At 44.7% G+C, this 17,223-nt stretch overlaps 1 protein-coding gene across 1 annotated transcript; it reads right to left on the bottom strand.

Moving 5' to 3' along the window:
- Window positions 1-1,438: 1,438 nt before the first annotated feature.
- Window positions 1,439-11,010, bottom strand: LOC6730450 (homeobox protein aristaless). The gene is made up of 5 exons (XM_016179325.3): window positions 10,588-11,010; window positions 4,013-4,396; window positions 3,149-3,194; window positions 2,321-2,589; window positions 1,439-2,182 (listed from the first exon to the last, which is right to left on the bottom strand). Exons 2-5 carry the CDS (start codon window positions 4,354-4,356, stop codon window positions 1,609-1,611), a joined length of 1,233 nt encoding a protein of 410 aa, XP_016022914.1. The 5' UTR covers window positions 4,357-4,396; window positions 10,588-11,010; the 3' UTR covers window positions 1,439-1,608.
- Window positions 11,011-17,223: the final 6,213 nt, after the last annotated feature.

Raw genomic sequence — 17,223 nt, 5'->3', positions numbered from 1 at the left:
TATGTTGGTTTTGCCGATTACTCGCGGCATGTGGAATTAACAATTAAGTTAGTGTTGCTGCTAAATTAAATTAAAACAAGACAAAAAAGCACTTAAATCAAATGTTTCTGTGTAAATTTGTTAACAAATTAAATGCAGTTACTAAAACAACATAAAGATATTGCACAAATAGCTGCCGTGCATAGACACATTAATAAGTACTTACTGTAATTGGCGTACAAAAATTTTAAAATGTAAGTTTAAGTAATTATTTAAAAACATGGCGACAACAAATTTCCCACTGCAATCGTTAAATAAATACTGGCACCAAAAAAACTAAGCTAATAGCATATCCAACCGGGTAGTAATTAAAATGCAGTCTCTTAATGTCAGCGTTAATTAGTCGCCTTAATTAATGATTATTAATATGGTTGTTGAACTTGCCACTTCCCCTTTTTCCTCCTCTCGGCTTGATTATTATGCAAATTAATTGTTTCGATCTTGCTCTTGGGTTCTCGTTCACATTCTGCATTTGACGACTCATTGAAATGCATGAAATGTTACCAGCCTCTCCAGGAAGGTAAAAAATATTATGCAGGCCCGTCGGCTAAACATGATTATCACAGTTCCACCTCATCGCAATTACCAGGCTGTTCGAGGAGGAGTCCATGACCATGGCTGGCCCTTCGGTTTCTTAGATTTCCGCTTCGCATTTGAGCACAGTAACAAATGAGCGGCTGACCAAAAATCTGGTAATCGAATTAGGCAACTTCGTGTTTTATAAATGTTATCATAAATATTCCATTTTATTAATTACCGCGCATAATTCACCAACAAGAAGCGTAGAGAGATGGAGACTTTGTTAGTGGCCGCCTCTCTCTTCGAGTCTCGACTTGGAATTCGTCTCCGAACGGGGCGACTCATTAGCATACTTAATTTGTTTCTAATTTATTCATAATTGTATATTTGTGGCATCCTCTCTCCGAAGATGACTGCCTTGTTTTTGATCATGCCAAACTCCCTTATTCCTCCATTCCGCTGTCCCTTCACTTGCTGATTTATGGGAAGACCACTGATTAATGGCAGCTTCGATTCCGGATCTGAGCCGGAATCATTCCGTACTCCCAAGATCGGCCGGACTGGCTGTGATTCAGTTTCGGCGTTGGCTTCCCCTCTCTTCTCCTCAGTAGGTGTTGTTACGAACATTATAAAGGGGCTTTTGTCCATTAGGTATCGGCTTATGGATCATTTGTGGGACTTACCAAGAAGACATAATGAGATGATGAAGTGTTGGTGTGTTTGGTCTTCTCAAAGTGGGGTAAACGTAGTTTTATTTTGAACTAGGTTTTAAATTAGGTATTGCATGTACTTTATTCAGTTAATTTATACTTAGTTTACAAATAAGCTATATTTCTCCTATTTGTGGCTAATGTCAGTATTTGCACAAAACAATATGTTGTAATTTTACTTATTGAATTTATTTATAATTGGAGCTTAGGTAAATACAATTGAATAACTTATTAGTTTAGGACTACAGTGAATTGAAAATCTTTTTGCACTTGGGCTTGGGTAATCCTCGCTGACCTTCGTATCGTCCATTTCATCCTTGATCCTTAAATGCTCCACCAGCTAGCTGACCACATCGTTTCCATGTCCATTCTGACGCAACAGTTCCAGTTTCAGTTCGTGCTCCCTGGCCTTCAGACGCAGTGCGGCAATGGAGGAGGTTCGCCTGTCCTCGGGTGGCGTTGCAGCTCTGGGAGGTGGCGGCGGAGCCTGATGCGATGGTGGTGGTGGAGGCAGTTGTCGTTGGGGAGAGTGCGACAGAGTCAGGGCCACCGGGGAAGTCTGGGTGGGCGATAGACTCGAGGCCTGTTGGGTCAAGGCGATCCCAACCAGCTGTTGAGGAGAAAGCTGAGCAGGCTGGACTCCAACTGGCATTTGAGGAGGCGCCTGAGGTGGCGGTGGGTGAGCGGTTGGGTGTTGTTGATGCTGGGAGGCGTGCCCGGAGGCAGGCGATGTGGGTGGTGAGGCGAGCATGTGGTTGGGCGAATGCAGATCGGGAGATCCCACCAGTAGTGCGGGAGGCTTTCCAAGTGGAGGCCCGCGCGGAACGGCCGTCATATTGGCCAGCAAGGATTGAAATGAGCTCGAGGGGGAGTACATACCCGCCATTCCATGTGGTAACATATGGGGAGGAGCCCTGCAAAAAATTTCAGATAAATTTAAGAATGGAACTTTTACAAATAACATATAATTAAATCAGGCTATTATTTCAATACAATTTTTAACTACTTTTCTTTCCTCGCCCTTAACAAAGTAGTATGGACTGATTACTCACCTCTGGAATTGGTTAAAGTAGCCCGACGGAATCATAGGAGCCGCAGAGAGGTGCGGGTAGCGGAAGGCGGCAAGGTTCGCGGCATGTTGGGCGTCGAAGGGCTTGCGCAGCTGGAAGCCCAGGTGGGTGAAGGGATTGGGCGGTAGGGCGGCACCAACTACCGTCTGCATGGTGGCGGCGCCGCTGGGCAGGTAGGGATTATACGGATGCGACTGGGGGCCAACCTTCTCCTGCTTGCGCCACTTGGCGCGCCGATTTTGAAACCAAACCTGGAATGTAAGGGAGGAATGGGCTTTATGAGTTATGTGCTGCAAGCAGGCTACTGTATCTGCATCCAGTTCGGACCATCCTTTCATATGTGCTCTGATCGCGGAGCATCCAATTAATGGGCGTTGTTATTGAAAACGCCCCTTTAATTAGTTTTTAACATAACAATCTGATATGGAGTCCTTCCCAAGAAGCCGACTCCTGATTGCACTCGGATTAGGAGCTGTAAGGGGAGTCCCGAGCAGTTGCAGTCCGCTCACAAGTGGATGTAGGCAAATAATGTTGTTTAGCATGAGCAGTAATTAAAAAGAAGCCGCGACTTTCCGACCATAAAATGACCGACCGGGCATGTAATGACTGGCACTAAAACGGAATTAAATGAATTTCTCCAGCCACGGATCTCCGCTGGCTGTCCGTCTAGTCCCGTCTCGATTTCATTAGTAGCGACATGCTCCATTATTTTTCAATTTTCAACATTGTTGGGTGCACGTGGGCCACGCGAATTAACCGCAAATCTGCGCAGCTTCGAGCCCTGAATTTTCCTCTTTGCGAAATGCTTACCTGAATGCGCGCCTCGGTTAATCCAATTTTCATCGCCAGCTCCTCTCTGCAAGAAAATGAAAGAGAAACCTTGGTTAGCTGGGAAAAACTGCAGGGACATGGCGCAGGCATTTAATTAACCGGCTGCAAAGAGCTTTTCTTTTCTATTCTCAAAATGTTTAGCTAACCAATTTTATTGCCAAAATGCTAAGGCGTACGTTTTTAAATCGCTGACCTTAGCTCACCTCCTTTGCTTCTCGTTCCAAAGCAATTGAAGCTTATTCAGAGATCATTGTCGAATTTATTTATTTGCTTAATTAATTGCTGCATTTAAATGAACCCGCAGCCTAATGAATTGAAAACTGCCAGCGACACGGCAAAAAGTTGATCTAATTGTGGCTGCGATTGACATTGTAAGCTCACTTTTTTATTTCGATTTTTGTTTGAGTCCCAGCATTCGTGCAGTCTCAATTAGCGCTCACTTCGGCTTCTCGACTGCAAAAGTGCCTGACTTTAAATTTATGGCAATTACTGTGGCTGTCTTTCAACCACATTGCTGCATGCTAATTGCGATCGTTAGAGTCTCTTAGGGCGAGCAATCCGAGATGCTGCTTTTCGGCTAGCTCAGGAGGAGTCCCAGCCAGACCCATATGTATAAACGGCTGCTCCAAATAAGATCGATCGATCCACTCAGGGGGTCGCGTCGTTATGAGCATTATTATTATCACCCGATCGTTCCCATATTCGTCTTGCTATCGTAAAACCGAGAATCAACTTTCCAGCCTTTGTCGCGCCTCGATGAGCGATTTATGCAAATTTCTTTTCTTCTGGGGCACTCATTTTGTCCGGCTTCGCCCTTATCGCATTTCGTCATATGTTACTCACCTCGTAAACACGTCGGGATAATGGGTCCGCGAGAATGCCTTCTCCAGCTCCTCGAGCTGAAAGCTGGTGAAGGTTGTGCGATAGCGCCGCTGCTTCCGCTTCGGGGCGTACTCGTCCGCCTCGCAGTCGCTGTTTCCATCCGAAACGGGGCTGTTGGTGCCGCCACTGGCCCCACTTGCCCCACTGGGCGCTCCGCCCGAGACCGACATCGAAACCGTCAGCGCTGCGCCGGCGGAGGCGGCCGACGATCCTGGGGCACGGTCCACCAGCACTACGGCATCCGGGTGCGCTAGCTTGGCTTCTTGCGGTAGTTCCTCCAGCTTGATTTCCTCCGATATGCCCATAATCCAGGAGGGCGATCTAGTCCGAGCTCGAAGACAGCGGCTACACAGAGATAAATAAAGGCTAGCCGATTAGTTAAAAATGATCAATTCAAAAAAATAGTAATGGGTTTTTGTTTTTAAAGCACCAAAAAACTATTTATAGTTCTTAATATAGTTTCATCAATTATATAGCTAATTAAGAGCTATCTAATTTTATCATAAATTTTCAAGTCGAAATGACTACATTATTAAGCTTGCTGCGCTATAATTGCTGAAGATAATAATCAATAAAAGTAAGCAATTGTAATCTCATTTAAAAAAATTATTCTATATTTATGTGTTCATTTTGTTTTTTTTTTTTACATGTAATAAAAGGGGTAGAAATATCTAGTTAGCCGTGCATTAGAACCTCGTAATTCAATAAACATTAAACGTGCAATTATCGTGCACTTTATTATGCCAATTTCCGTAATTTGCCATCTAGCCATGACCAAGTCGTCGCTTGGGTCGGGACTTGCTGGTTGAGGCTAGCCGCGGTTACACTGGACAACAGGGTTTGGCCAAGGGTCTGAGGAGTGCCAGAGGGCACAGGCGAGGGAGCGGCAAGAGAACCCCGACGAAAGTTAAATTCTGATCGGATCAGATCACAACTAAAACCATTTATAAATAATACATTCCATTTTGGTTGACTGCAGATAACATAAGTCAATAAAGAAATATTTGTAGCTTGAAAAAACTGGTGAGATATATCTAAGGACCATTTTTCTTTTCATTACTTTCTAATCCAGAAGCTCCAGGATTATTTTCCAGTTTTTGTGCCAAATTTCTCATAGCTGAGTGCTTATTCTATACGTTAGTCAGTCGACGGGGTCTTCTGCGGTTTGGAAGCGTGCCTTGTGGTCATGGCCTCCACTTCATTTTCAGATTCATCTTCGGGCTGAGGTTTCCGCTGCCCAGTTGCAGCTGCTGACGAACTCGCCTCAATGCAAATCGATGATGACCACCGCATGGGGCTGTCCGCCAGCTGATCTCTTCCATCAACACGTCTTTCATCGGGCGCTGAGTTGGGCTTATTTCGCTCCCCGGCAACAGCAGGCTTCATGTGCAGATCGTTTGGAATTTTAATTAAATTGGGCGGCAACTTCATTTTCATCATCATCAACTCAACGGCTGCGCTGTGGTCGCCGTTCGAGACCCGTGTCCATGTGGCTTCTATCAGATCAAATTAATATCAGGTGCTAGCTGGGCCCGAGTTTCTCTCCTTCACGAACAGCTCCCGAAGTTTGAGCTTGGCTTGGTAATTCCATGTTTGGCTAATTAATATACGACGTCTTTAAATGACAACTAAGTGGTTAGGCCCGGCTTGTAACCTTCCGCTTCTGCTTCCATCTCTGAACCTCAAAAATCAGGGCCTTACCTCCAGACCATGTCCCATGCCCAAAACTCCGCTTGATTGATGGCCGCCGCTTCTGTTGACATCTCTACATATATCAAAATTGTCCAAATACCTTGTTAAATGGCAAATTAGTGTGGCGGTGATTGATTTAGTTGCATTCTTGCGCGGAATGAAGTTGCAACTGGCAAACAAGCGAGGCCAGAGAAGGGAAAAATGCACTGAAAAATATAGCTTGACACTAGGTCTTTAAAATCATTAAAGTATACAATTTTTTTTTTTAGTCGTTTAACGATAGATCACCCAACATATTGTTAGTTGATTTTGATTTATTGATTTCTTTTATTTCCAAAACTGTTGTTTAAGTGCACTGCAAGTGGTTCAAGATGTTCCCCAAAGCCAGCAAGGTTCAGCTTGAGTGGCATCTTTCTTCACCTCGCCCAGGCATTCCGCGTGAATCCTCCTTGTCAGTTAACTCCAGTTCATAACTCATTCCGGGGCTCGATCATAACTTCGGTTATGAGTTGCCCTGTCAGTTTTCAATGTTGTCAACAAATTCCGCGCATTGACAGCTGACAAACTTAATTTGCGGTCAGCAAATTATTAAATTAGTTGTACGAATTTGCAATTATGCTACTAGTAACTAGTTGCGATTGCCCCCGACTTCATTACAAGACCAGCACTGATTAATTCATTGCATGTGAACGCGAATGCGAATGCGAATGGGAACCGTTGAGCACTTTGGAGCTATGTGGGGAATGTGTGCCGTTCAGCTTTGTTGTGGAGCCGCCTTATAATTGTATCCGCGTTACGACTTTATTATGGCCCAGGCAATCGGAGCAGCAGGAATAGGAATCCTCCGCTGATTGACGGTTCGCTGGGTAATTAAAAGGCAGAGACTTTGCTGGAAACTGTCAAGTTTTTGACGTCTGCCTACCGATTTGGCTTGGTTGGGTTGGTCGCATGGCTTCATTTAGTTTAAGTCACTGGCTGGTCAGCAACTAATCAAGTTAACGCTGCACTTGCTCTGCCCAAAACCAGATAGCCGGCCACTCCAGGAAGACTGGGATGTGGACGGGATGTGGATAGGATGGGATGGGATGTGATGGTATGGGTGGACGCGAACTTCTAGTGGGGGCGATTTCGTGGCTAACATTTTGACACAACTACTCGGCGTCTTGGCCCTCTTAGGCCCTGCATGCTAATCAGGCCAAGCGCCAGTCAAACTCGGCAGACCAAGTCCCATTCCGAATCTCAGTCAAAGTCTGGGGTTTTGAGTTGTGCCCGAGTCCGAGTCAGGCAACTTGTTTGCGGTTGCTTGTTCCGTTTAGAGATAAGCTCCATTAGTGTCTGGGGAAATATTTAAGAGCAACATTGTAGGCTGTGTGGGTTTCCTAGCCCAGCACACTCATAAAGACACTGGGAAAAAAGTTGCGGCCTATTGGGGCTACTTCACCGTAGCTAATAAACTTATCCTACATTTACCGACCTTCTCTCAGTACACGCGTATGGCAAATGAAGAAATTAATTCGTAATGCGAGACAAGTGTATGAAGCTACATCTATTCGGTTGTCCAACGTCCATCCGATGTATTCCATTGCCCACTGTCCGGTGTCCGGCGTCCGTTGTCGTCACTTCTGTCATCTCGATAAGCATCAATGTTTCTGCCCTGCCTGGCTGCTCTTTCCACAACTCAACGCTGCCCAGCTCCTCTCCGCAGAAGACGCGACTTCGGCTGGGCCTTCAGTTGGCTCCTTCATGTTTGGTGTCGTTTTTATGGTTGCACTTTTGTGTTTTAGCTCCTTCGGCTCCCGATCTTCCCGGTGCAATCCTCGATCCTCGATTCTCGGTGTCTGGGGACTGTTGTGCTGGCATATTTCATTAAAAGCCGGGCCAGAGGGACGGCATCAGGTAGAACAGCAAACAGAAGCTCTTTTCTGGCATTTCGTTAATGCGCCTCCGTCTCGATCCTCCACTCTCCAGACTTTATTGATCAGACTCCAGTTTCCAGCCAGTCCCCAGTCTGGCCGGTATCTGGGCTGCTTATTTATGGGTTTACATTAGGCTAAACCACTTTAGTCACACTTTGATGATCGGCATTGTAATCGCCTCCGGTTCTTCGATAATGGCAAGCATTTTGGGTGGCTTAACTTTTGGCCCCGAGCGAAAGCTCACTGATCGCCCCCGATACCAGTGTGTGGTCCCTTTGAGAAGTTGACGGATTGGCCAGGGACGCTCCAAGCTTGGTCTTTTAGTTTTGGTTCGATAAGACCAATTATTATTTTCGACCAGCTCTTGTAAGTAACCCAGAAATGTTTTAAATTAATATCACAAGCAGCTGAGCTCGGCCGAGTCGAGTCGATTCCGTAGTGTTTATCCCATTTAAGCTGCACCTGAGCCCTCCATTCACCTTCCAGTTGTTGGGTTGTTTGTTTCTTGGCGCCGTCTTTTGGACCAGGTGCGATAAGGCAGCATTCTTGTTGTTGGCCAGGCGCCGTCATCATCGTCTGTTTCTGTACCTCTTGTTCTGGGGTGTACGTTATGGACCTCTAATGCACACACTCCCAATTATAATTAGTTTATTCATATCCTGTGTCGAAGTTGCTGCCTCATTTGTTGTTCTTTTCCACAATCTTAATTCAATTTACTGCCTATCAGACGGTGTTGCAACGAATCGCCTAGTACCCTTTCCCTACGTCAGGTGAAAGAAGTTGGTCAACTAAGTTGTTGCTCTACTTATCCTATATAATCCTTAATATGTCTACAATTTAAGGTATTCTTTAAAGTTTTAGGTCTGCAGACGCAGAACACGTTCCTATTTGAGACAATCTATTAGCTAAATATAATAAAAATTGTAAGTACTGAATTAACATTGCCATAGACTTTGGGGTAGACATTTATTGACACATGGATTTCGAGATCTCCAAGGGCATTCAAGATTCGCTCCCAGGTAGCAAAAATTACCCCGTGCCCACCCTAATGGATCAGAGTGCCGGGACGGTAGTCCAAAGGTAGACGCAAGTTCAAATTGTGACTCAGAGCCAGGATCAGCAACTCAAGACCCACACAGAAGACCAAGAGGTTGTTGATGGTGAATGGCGATGCTGTAGCTACAAGCTTAGCCCGTGTTGGTGATGTTGATGCGGGGCCAATTACTCATAAAATGCATGTTAAGAACAGCAGTCGCAGTGAGGAGCTATGAAGTGGGATCGGAGGGGATCGGGGATCGGTGATCGGGGATCGGGGATCTGGGGATTGGACAACTGTTGCCCGACGCCATCTCCATCTCCGACTGTTCCGCCCTGCCCTTTGTCATTGTCTTGTGTGGTTTGATAAGCGAATCCGAGGCAGACGGTGGGCAATTTGTGGACGACGACGTTAATTTCTCATGTTTGCATGTTCCATTTAGCGAGGGGTCGGGGCCAAGAATTAATGAAGCACATCTCAAAGGGCCCTGGCGCCATCTTCCCGCTGGAGGAGATTTCTCTCCGGGGGTGTGTTGCCATCAACAATCAACAATCAACCGACATCCCTTCAAAAGACAGCGCCCCAAATTGGGAGCTGTCGAGCAATCGAACAACAGCGAATCAAATCAAATCAGAGTTCGTGTTCAGATAGCTGCCAAAATTTCGGGTGTATATCTACGAGATACCGAGACGGTATCTAAGGTATCTGGCAACACGTTTTAATTGTATGTTGCCGTAATTGAATTGAACTGCATTTTGGTGGAGAACATATTTTAATTTTACGGTGTCCCAAGTACGGGACAATCTTATCGAATCTTTTCGGTATTATCTATTGGGAAAGATGCTACCTCAGAGATACAAATACAGTGCGACCAACTTGCGTCACAAATTCGTTAAAACTTGTGCTGACAAGTCACATGCGTTATAAGTATTAATTAAATCAGTTGGCCAAGTACCCGATTATCACCAGGAAAGAGGGTCCCGGTTTTCCTTTGCCTTATCAGGACCCACATATCTCTCTATATTTCTGTTTTTTTTTTCAGTATAAGTTCGGGGCCCTCGTCCGCGTCAAGAAGCTAAGTGGTCAGTGGCTTTTGACAAGATTATCGGCGGGTGATAGGTGTGCTTGGTTAATTTCATTTATTCTGTAGGTACACACGGGGACAAGCATAAGACTATGCCCCCAACTTTCGACCAAAACCCCCTCGAGAAAGGAAAAACATCAGCTAGACAAAACGTGATTTATTGGTGCTGACTGCACCGCTGACAATTTGTACTCTTTAATGGTGTTTAATTAAAACCAATCAGCGATAAACTTATCGTACTATCAGCTAAGGCAAAGGCGAAATCTTTCGCCCCTCAAAATTGAGTTAATAAAATTCCATTCTACAGCGATGATCTGATTTGGCTTGATATTTGTCTGATTTGATATGTCCAGGTGGGAAATTAATCAAATTTAATGATATTTACGTTTCGTCATACGTTTTGTTTTTCCCTCCTCACTTTAATTGGGATGATTAGACAGGAGAATTATGAAATTCATTTATGGCTTATACTTGTAGTATTTGTCTATCATGCTGAGAAGTAGGTTATTCGCAAGGTGAGATAATAAGTGTATGTGATCTGAGGATTCGGAAGTGACGGAAAAGGGTCAAGAAATGATAGACATCTGTTTAGAAAATAAGTTACTTTAAGGGCTAAAACAAGTTTTATACAATATACTTGATTAGAAAAATCCCTTGATATGATATAAGGCAATGATAAAGGTTGTGATAAAAAATAATGAGTTACAGTAACTAGGATATCCTGTTTAATGCACGCTTTCGATATAACAAATCCTATTCTGTCCCAAAGAATGTTCCATATATTTTCGATAAAATGTTTCAGACTAACCTTCCTTCTCCTCCTTGATCGCCAGATATTGTACGGATGGTCTTGAGAATGTTTGGCCTTCTGAATCGCCTTCAGATTTAACCGGGCTAATCAGCCTTGTAACGTTCACACCAACAGTAACTTTTGCCGACGGTCTTTTGTCCACTTCGTCCAACAACCAGATACCGAGTACCAAGCGTCCACTTTGATCGCAATACACCTTTGATGGGTTTAGCTCTGTACTACGCGCAGGATACCGACACTTCCGGAATCGTACGCACTTTTACCCGGAAACAACGATGTATCCCCAGCTCGACTATTCGAATCGGAATCGGAACCGAACGCGACGAGATGACCGGGCTGTTCCAGAGCCGGCAGCAAACTACACGGTGAGCAGTTGGCGCGCAGGTGAAAACTCTGGTGGGTCTGAAACAACAACCGGTTGGAGTTGTTGTTTTCCGATGTTGCGAGAGTGGTTTTCTGGCCTCCCAGTGTTTTTAGTGTTTCGTAGTGCTGCAGAGCGAGAGGGAGCGATGCGATCGGAGCGTGTCGATCGATCGTCGCAGGTGTCGCACGTGATGCGGCAGGTGGCCGGGAGGCGGACTCCGCCTCTTTCTGGCGGTTCGGCCTATGGGAAGGCAGCATTCGACGGAGCGAAATAATGGCGGAGCTGCTCTCTACCGCTCTCTGTCGCTCCGCATCGCCCTCTCTCTCGCGCCTCTTCGATTGGGCGTAATTGAATAAGCCCCGCACAAAGTGCAATAAATTTGATTAGCAAAATGGAAATTTATTTGCCCCCCAGCTCAACGCGTTTTCCTCTGGTTGCCATAGATGCATTTGCCAGTTGTTGCGGCTCATAAATTAAATAATTTAGCCAAGACACATGGGGAAAAGAGTTGCGTGCATTGGGGTGGGGACTTAGACCCGGCCATATAGACCGTTTTGGTAGTGTTAAGGGCCTCGTTAATGACTTTGTTGGCTTTATTGGATGATTGTCGGACTGTAGACTGTTTTGCTTACCCTTCGGAGTGAGGGTGTCAAGCGGGGAAGGGCCATAACTTGTGAAAAGGGTTAATGAGCCAGCTATGCAGATGACTCAAGTTTAATTTGAATGAAGGATGTTTGGAAAAGCAGTTGATTTTGTTTAAATAAGTATATATTGATTTAGATTGATACAACGTGAAATACAAGCAATGGGCTTGCATTCACATAGTTTCTATTTAATGTGATTCTTCGTAATTTAATGTAATCCAATGAAAACTGTTTTCCGTCCATGAAGAAAAACTGACCTCGGCCCAGCTCGTTCCATTTCCGAGCAGACCTAACAGATTCCATTCCTTGATAACCACTTCATTAGGCTTGATATAAGCGGGCCTTATACATCGAGAGTTCCATTCCAGCGGCATTTTGCACTGGAACCTGCCCCCCTTCGACCATGATTCGCTGCCCAATTTGCTTGAATCGCAAGGCAATAAATAAAGTGTTAATGGCAATTGCATACAAATAGTTTGGTGTTGCCATTATATGGCCATATTATCCCATTGTCGGGCCTTAACAAGAAGTAAACAATGCGACGCTCTCCGAGTTCCATTGCAGATCGGAATAGGGCTTGGAGTCGGAGTTGGATCGAGTCCGCTGCACTACAGCCAATTTCACGCTTCATTTACGGGCGAAATGCAAACAAAAGACCAGCGACCATCGACCGTCGACGGACGAGGAGTGACCATTTGGCCGACGAGTTCAATGGACAGCAAACACGGACCGGGATCGGGAATACCTGGTACCGAGCACGGTATCTCTCGTCCCCATGTGGCCGTGTCAATCAGCCCGTCGCGCAAGGTGTGCACTTATTATACCCAGTGTTCGGGAAGAGCGAGGGCTTGATGTATTTACCCTTAAATAAGAAAGTATAGTAATAGTAATCACAATAGTATTTAATTTAATTTATTTTAATCGGAATCCAAATTAGAGATTGGTCAAGTCGTATATGTACACTACCGTCAGCAGGATATATGATTATAAGGAGATGTTTGATGCTTTACTATATTCAAATTGGGAAATTTCGTAATTTGGTGGAGAAATATATCTAGTACTAGGTATTCCTCTGCCTCAATACATCCGTGTGGACATTCTTCCCCGTTTGGACTCAATTCGGGTCCACTCTAGGCAGGCTCAGATCGCTCCACAGCGCGAAAGAGACGGAGGCTTAAAGTGAAAGAGTCGCGCATGCGCGCACGTCCTAATGTAATTATTATCTCAACAATTGAATTTCCGGTCCCGACTTCGACTCCGCGCTGTGGCTGTGGGTCTGCATCCACTCCTGCACATGGGACAGATGTCGCGCAAAACGCTACAAATGTGCACTTAATTGCGCAATTAAATAATTTTATTTCTGCTGCGCGTTTTCCTTTTTCTTCTTTTCCCCCATAAGTCGTTCGCCGTTTTTCTCCTGGCTGATAGCAAACAAATTGCAGCCAAGTGGCCAAGTCAGCTCGCCCGTTCCCTATCTGCTGTCCGAGGTGTCTTATTCATTATGACCATTATGCAGCTTAGATAGAAGCGTTTACCAGTTGCCATTTGCCAGCTGGGAGAATGAAATAGATTTGAGGGGCTTGCCATTTGGTTAGGCCTACCAAAGATGGTAGCCTTTAATCAACTAGCGGTATCGTTGGTGTTTGCTTAATTATTCTTATAATAATAATTTCAAAGCTAAGATGAGTTGTTGTTTGCGGTGATTAAAATGATTCAGAAAGATCAGACATTTTGATTTTAAGGAACGGGTTGGGGCAAAAAGTTATGCTCATTTGATACTTTAACTATCGAGGATGAAAACCGAAGTGTTTTGCCTCTGTCCTAACAAACTTTCGCTTCTCCTCCCTTTAACTATACGCAATTTGTGCGGTTATTATGTATGGAATTTACCCAAAAAAGTTACCCAATTACAGCCATTACTACGGCATAGATTTCCCTCACCCACGAAAGCCCGAAGTCGGTGAAAATGGTGTAGCAAACGAAACGCAACTGTAAACGATACCAAATTATATTTAATTACGTGCGATTAGTTAGGGTTACTGGAGTCGCGCGATGAAATGTTGGCGATAAGGCCCCGCCCGTCACCTGGCCCATAAATAGTACACCAACTATTCCAGATCCCAGATCCCAGACCACGAACCCCGGCATTAATTCAATTACAAATGGCTGCGTTCGGCCGGCGAGCAGGGCGTGTGACATAATCACCCAACAAAACTGTCGCTTGATGGCAGCTATACTCGTACATACGTACATAACGCCCCGGTTGATGGGCTAGTACCCCAGGTATAGCTGCTGTTTCGGCCGGCATTTCCTTGGCCCTCCCCCAGATCATTATTTGGTAATTTGATACGACGATTTGCCTGGCTTTCGTTGCTTTCGGCTTTGTTGGATTCGACGACATTGCATTTTCACTCAATTGTCGTGTAGGCCCGAAATTGACTTCGGCGGAAGCGCGTTATTAACTGGTTTATGCAACCCAAAATCGCCAGATTTCCAGCCAGCGATAAGGCCCTCTGCTTGGCTGATTATGTGTATGTACGTACACATTCCTGGCCAATAAGCGGGCGGCAATTAAAACGAAAGCGAAGTAATTTCATTTGTTCGTAAATCTAATTGTGGAAACTCTCTCATGGCCTCTGGTTTACCACCCCCCTCCCCATGCACCATGCCTTCCAGGCGAAATAAAATGTGAAATGCTCTGGTAATTAGTGCGTGTACCGACTGTACTGTGTACTGGTCTTAATTGCCCCCTGACCCCCTCCCGTGGATTCCCGGCGTAGTTCCACACTTGGTTCCATTTTGAACGTTTTGTGGAATTCGCCAAACAAAAATTGCATATTTCAGATAATTTGAGTTTAATGCGCGTGGATTAAAATTATTAAATTTTATCTTTATATTGTTTTCAAGTAATTAAATATAATTATATTTTCCCATACCAAATGAAGACCCGTGCAGAGTCGAAAACTGGGAAATTCATGTGGAACTAAATGTCGATTTTGCAAGAACTCGTAATTATTTATCCGTGCTTAATTAAACATAATTAAGTCGCTTAATTTACCCAAAATGTTAACTCCGGGAATGTGAAGTTAAAAAAGACACAACGAAAACAAATGCAATAAGTTATTTAAATTTAAATTACATTTTTATCCACTTATGTTTTGTTGTTCAATAAACTGTTCATTTATTTATTTATTCCAATTTGGAGGTTACCTAAAACGATGTTTTTCTTAAAGGTGACCTCAAACGAAATAAAGTCGTCGCTTTTCAGTCATCGTCTTCTTTCTTATCTGCCAAAAAATGACTTAGCTCTCCAGTCGTCCAGTTTGGGTTTCGTTTTAGTTCTGGTCAGTGGCATCTGTCTATATGCAGCACTTTGGGATCAGAGTCCTCGCTTATCCCTTTTTCCATCCCTCTTCGTCCGTTTGCCCACCCTGGCCACGATCATCGCATTAGTTGTATTTTATATAATTGATTAATTAGAGGCCGGCTTCTGGTCCTCTGGATGGAAGGGAGCCAGGGAGCCTTGTGTCCGTCTGGAGCTATCGTTAGAATTATAATTGGTCTGGGCCGGGGGCCGTGCCATAAAAGATGTAAGATATATGGATGTGTTGTCCCTAATGCTAATATCCTGTATTGTGTGGTTCGCTGTCGGCAATTTGTTTGTTCTTCGGGTGCCCAAATTGATTTTATTGACTTGTAAATGATGTTGAGGGCCCGAAGCAGTTCCTCTTCCTTCTCTCCCAGTTTTCACTGGCTTCCGTATGGCTGATACGCCTCTCTTTGGCCGTAGCTGCGGCTCGTTAACCTAGGATTGTTTCCTTGGTGGCTGGCTCTTTTGGCCTTCTGCTCCTCCTGCATGCCAATCGATGGGCAGTTTGCATATTTAATTTATTGATTTCACGCGGTCTCTGGGCGAGTACCTCCTGCCCCTTGCGGTTCTTTGTGGCGCCGTTTGCAGCATTAAGATGGGGTTCAAGCATAATTACTTTTTGTAATTAGCTGCAGGTCCAAAGGGAGCCGAGCGAAAAGTTGGCAACGAGGGGCATAAAGATTGATAACGAGCTAATGAATGTAAATTTCATACGTGGCCTGTCAGCCAGTCCGTCACTCATTCTGGAGGAGGAGGCAGATGCCCCTTCATTTATGAGTTGCAAAGCCATTTCTGTGGCCCACACCTAAATTTTAATTTCGCGCTAAGCTCGGCTTCCGTTTCGCAAAGAATCAAGCATGGTGGTCGGAAACGTCTGTGGGGTACAGTGAAGACTGGTTTGCAACGAACAACACAACACATTATAAATAAACAACTATATATTTTTATAGTCTCAACAGTATCCGGGATTTTTACAGCTAAAATGAGACTATAATTTTTTTTTAATATTTTTATTTACCCTATAGTATTCAAATGAAATGGGAGCACGACGAAATCCCAAGCCAGCCTTTCTTTTGGCTTGCGGCTTCTACAGGCCTATTCCCACTGTCCCCACTTAACTGCCCTGCCAAGGAGGCAGTGCGAGAGAGCCAATGCAATTATGCGGAGACTACTTGCCAACATATATTGGTAATTAAATAGATGGGCTGGGGTTACCTCGGAGGCAGATCTTCAAGAGGATGCCAGGTCCGAAAGTCGGGAAGGCGACATTGACAAATGAGTTCATCAACAGCCCGAGCAGTAGCTTCGAACTTCTTTTCCGTTTTCGGAAGGAGGATGGAATGGAGGGCAAAGATTGTGTAGAGTGAAAAGCGATTTATTTTTCGCCATTTGTGGCTTGGTGCGGTCGTTTAATAAACAATTTAATAGCGCGCATAAATTTTTCCAGCCATCATACTTATAATAAACCCATTTGTCTTCGGAACGGGCCAGCACCCATATAGGTAGCCCCCTCGCCACGATTCCTGAGGTGATGGTTATTAAATTATGCGGCTCAAGCGTAAAAATAAACCGTAGCAAATGAGAATGTAGGACGCACCTCCTCCTCCGCCTTCAGACACAGACACAGATACAGATACAGAGCCAGACTCTCCTAACGAGCCCTAATAGGGGGAAGAGGCTCTCTTTGCTACACACGCATCTCGCCGACTTTCTCCCGCGAGTCGGCTTCAATTAATCAGGGGATATTCGAATAAATCAAGTGCCGTAAAATGACACAGCGTGAGATGCACAGAGAGATGAATATTTAATTAGGAACAAATTAAAAATGCAAATAAAGTGGAACTACCATGGAGACTCCTTTTATTATTAATCGATAGACTCTCATAATTAGTTGGCCATAACAAAGACGACCCGTGGAGCGCTGATCTTGGCCCTCTTCTCCGGCTTTGGGGTATTATCATCGTCGTGGGGCTTCTTTTGTGGTTCTTTCTACTAGCTAATTGAAGATCGACGCTGTGGCTTTGATTGCCATCTGTTGTGGACGCGTGCTAGCGGATTTTGTGCCCCCTATCTGATCAACGGGGCTACAGGGGAACACTTCTTGCTTATAAGAAATCGATTCTTATCTCTTCACAGGTACTAGTTCGGTTCGACGAAGGCAGTTGACAAATTTTTGTGCGGTATCTTTAAATGGAATGGGGACAAATCACTGCTCAACTGCCCCTAACAAGTCAAATCGAGCCGGAAACGAGGTC

The sequence above is a fragment of the Drosophila simulans genome, chromosome 2L, assembly GCF_016746395.2.
Source record: "Drosophila simulans strain w501 chromosome 2L, Prin_Dsim_3.1, whole genome shotgun sequence".
In the NCBI taxonomy this organism is placed as follows: Eukaryota; Metazoa; Arthropoda; class Insecta; order Diptera; family Drosophilidae; genus Drosophila; species Drosophila simulans.
This window is presented reverse-complemented; position numbering and strand designations above follow the sequence as displayed.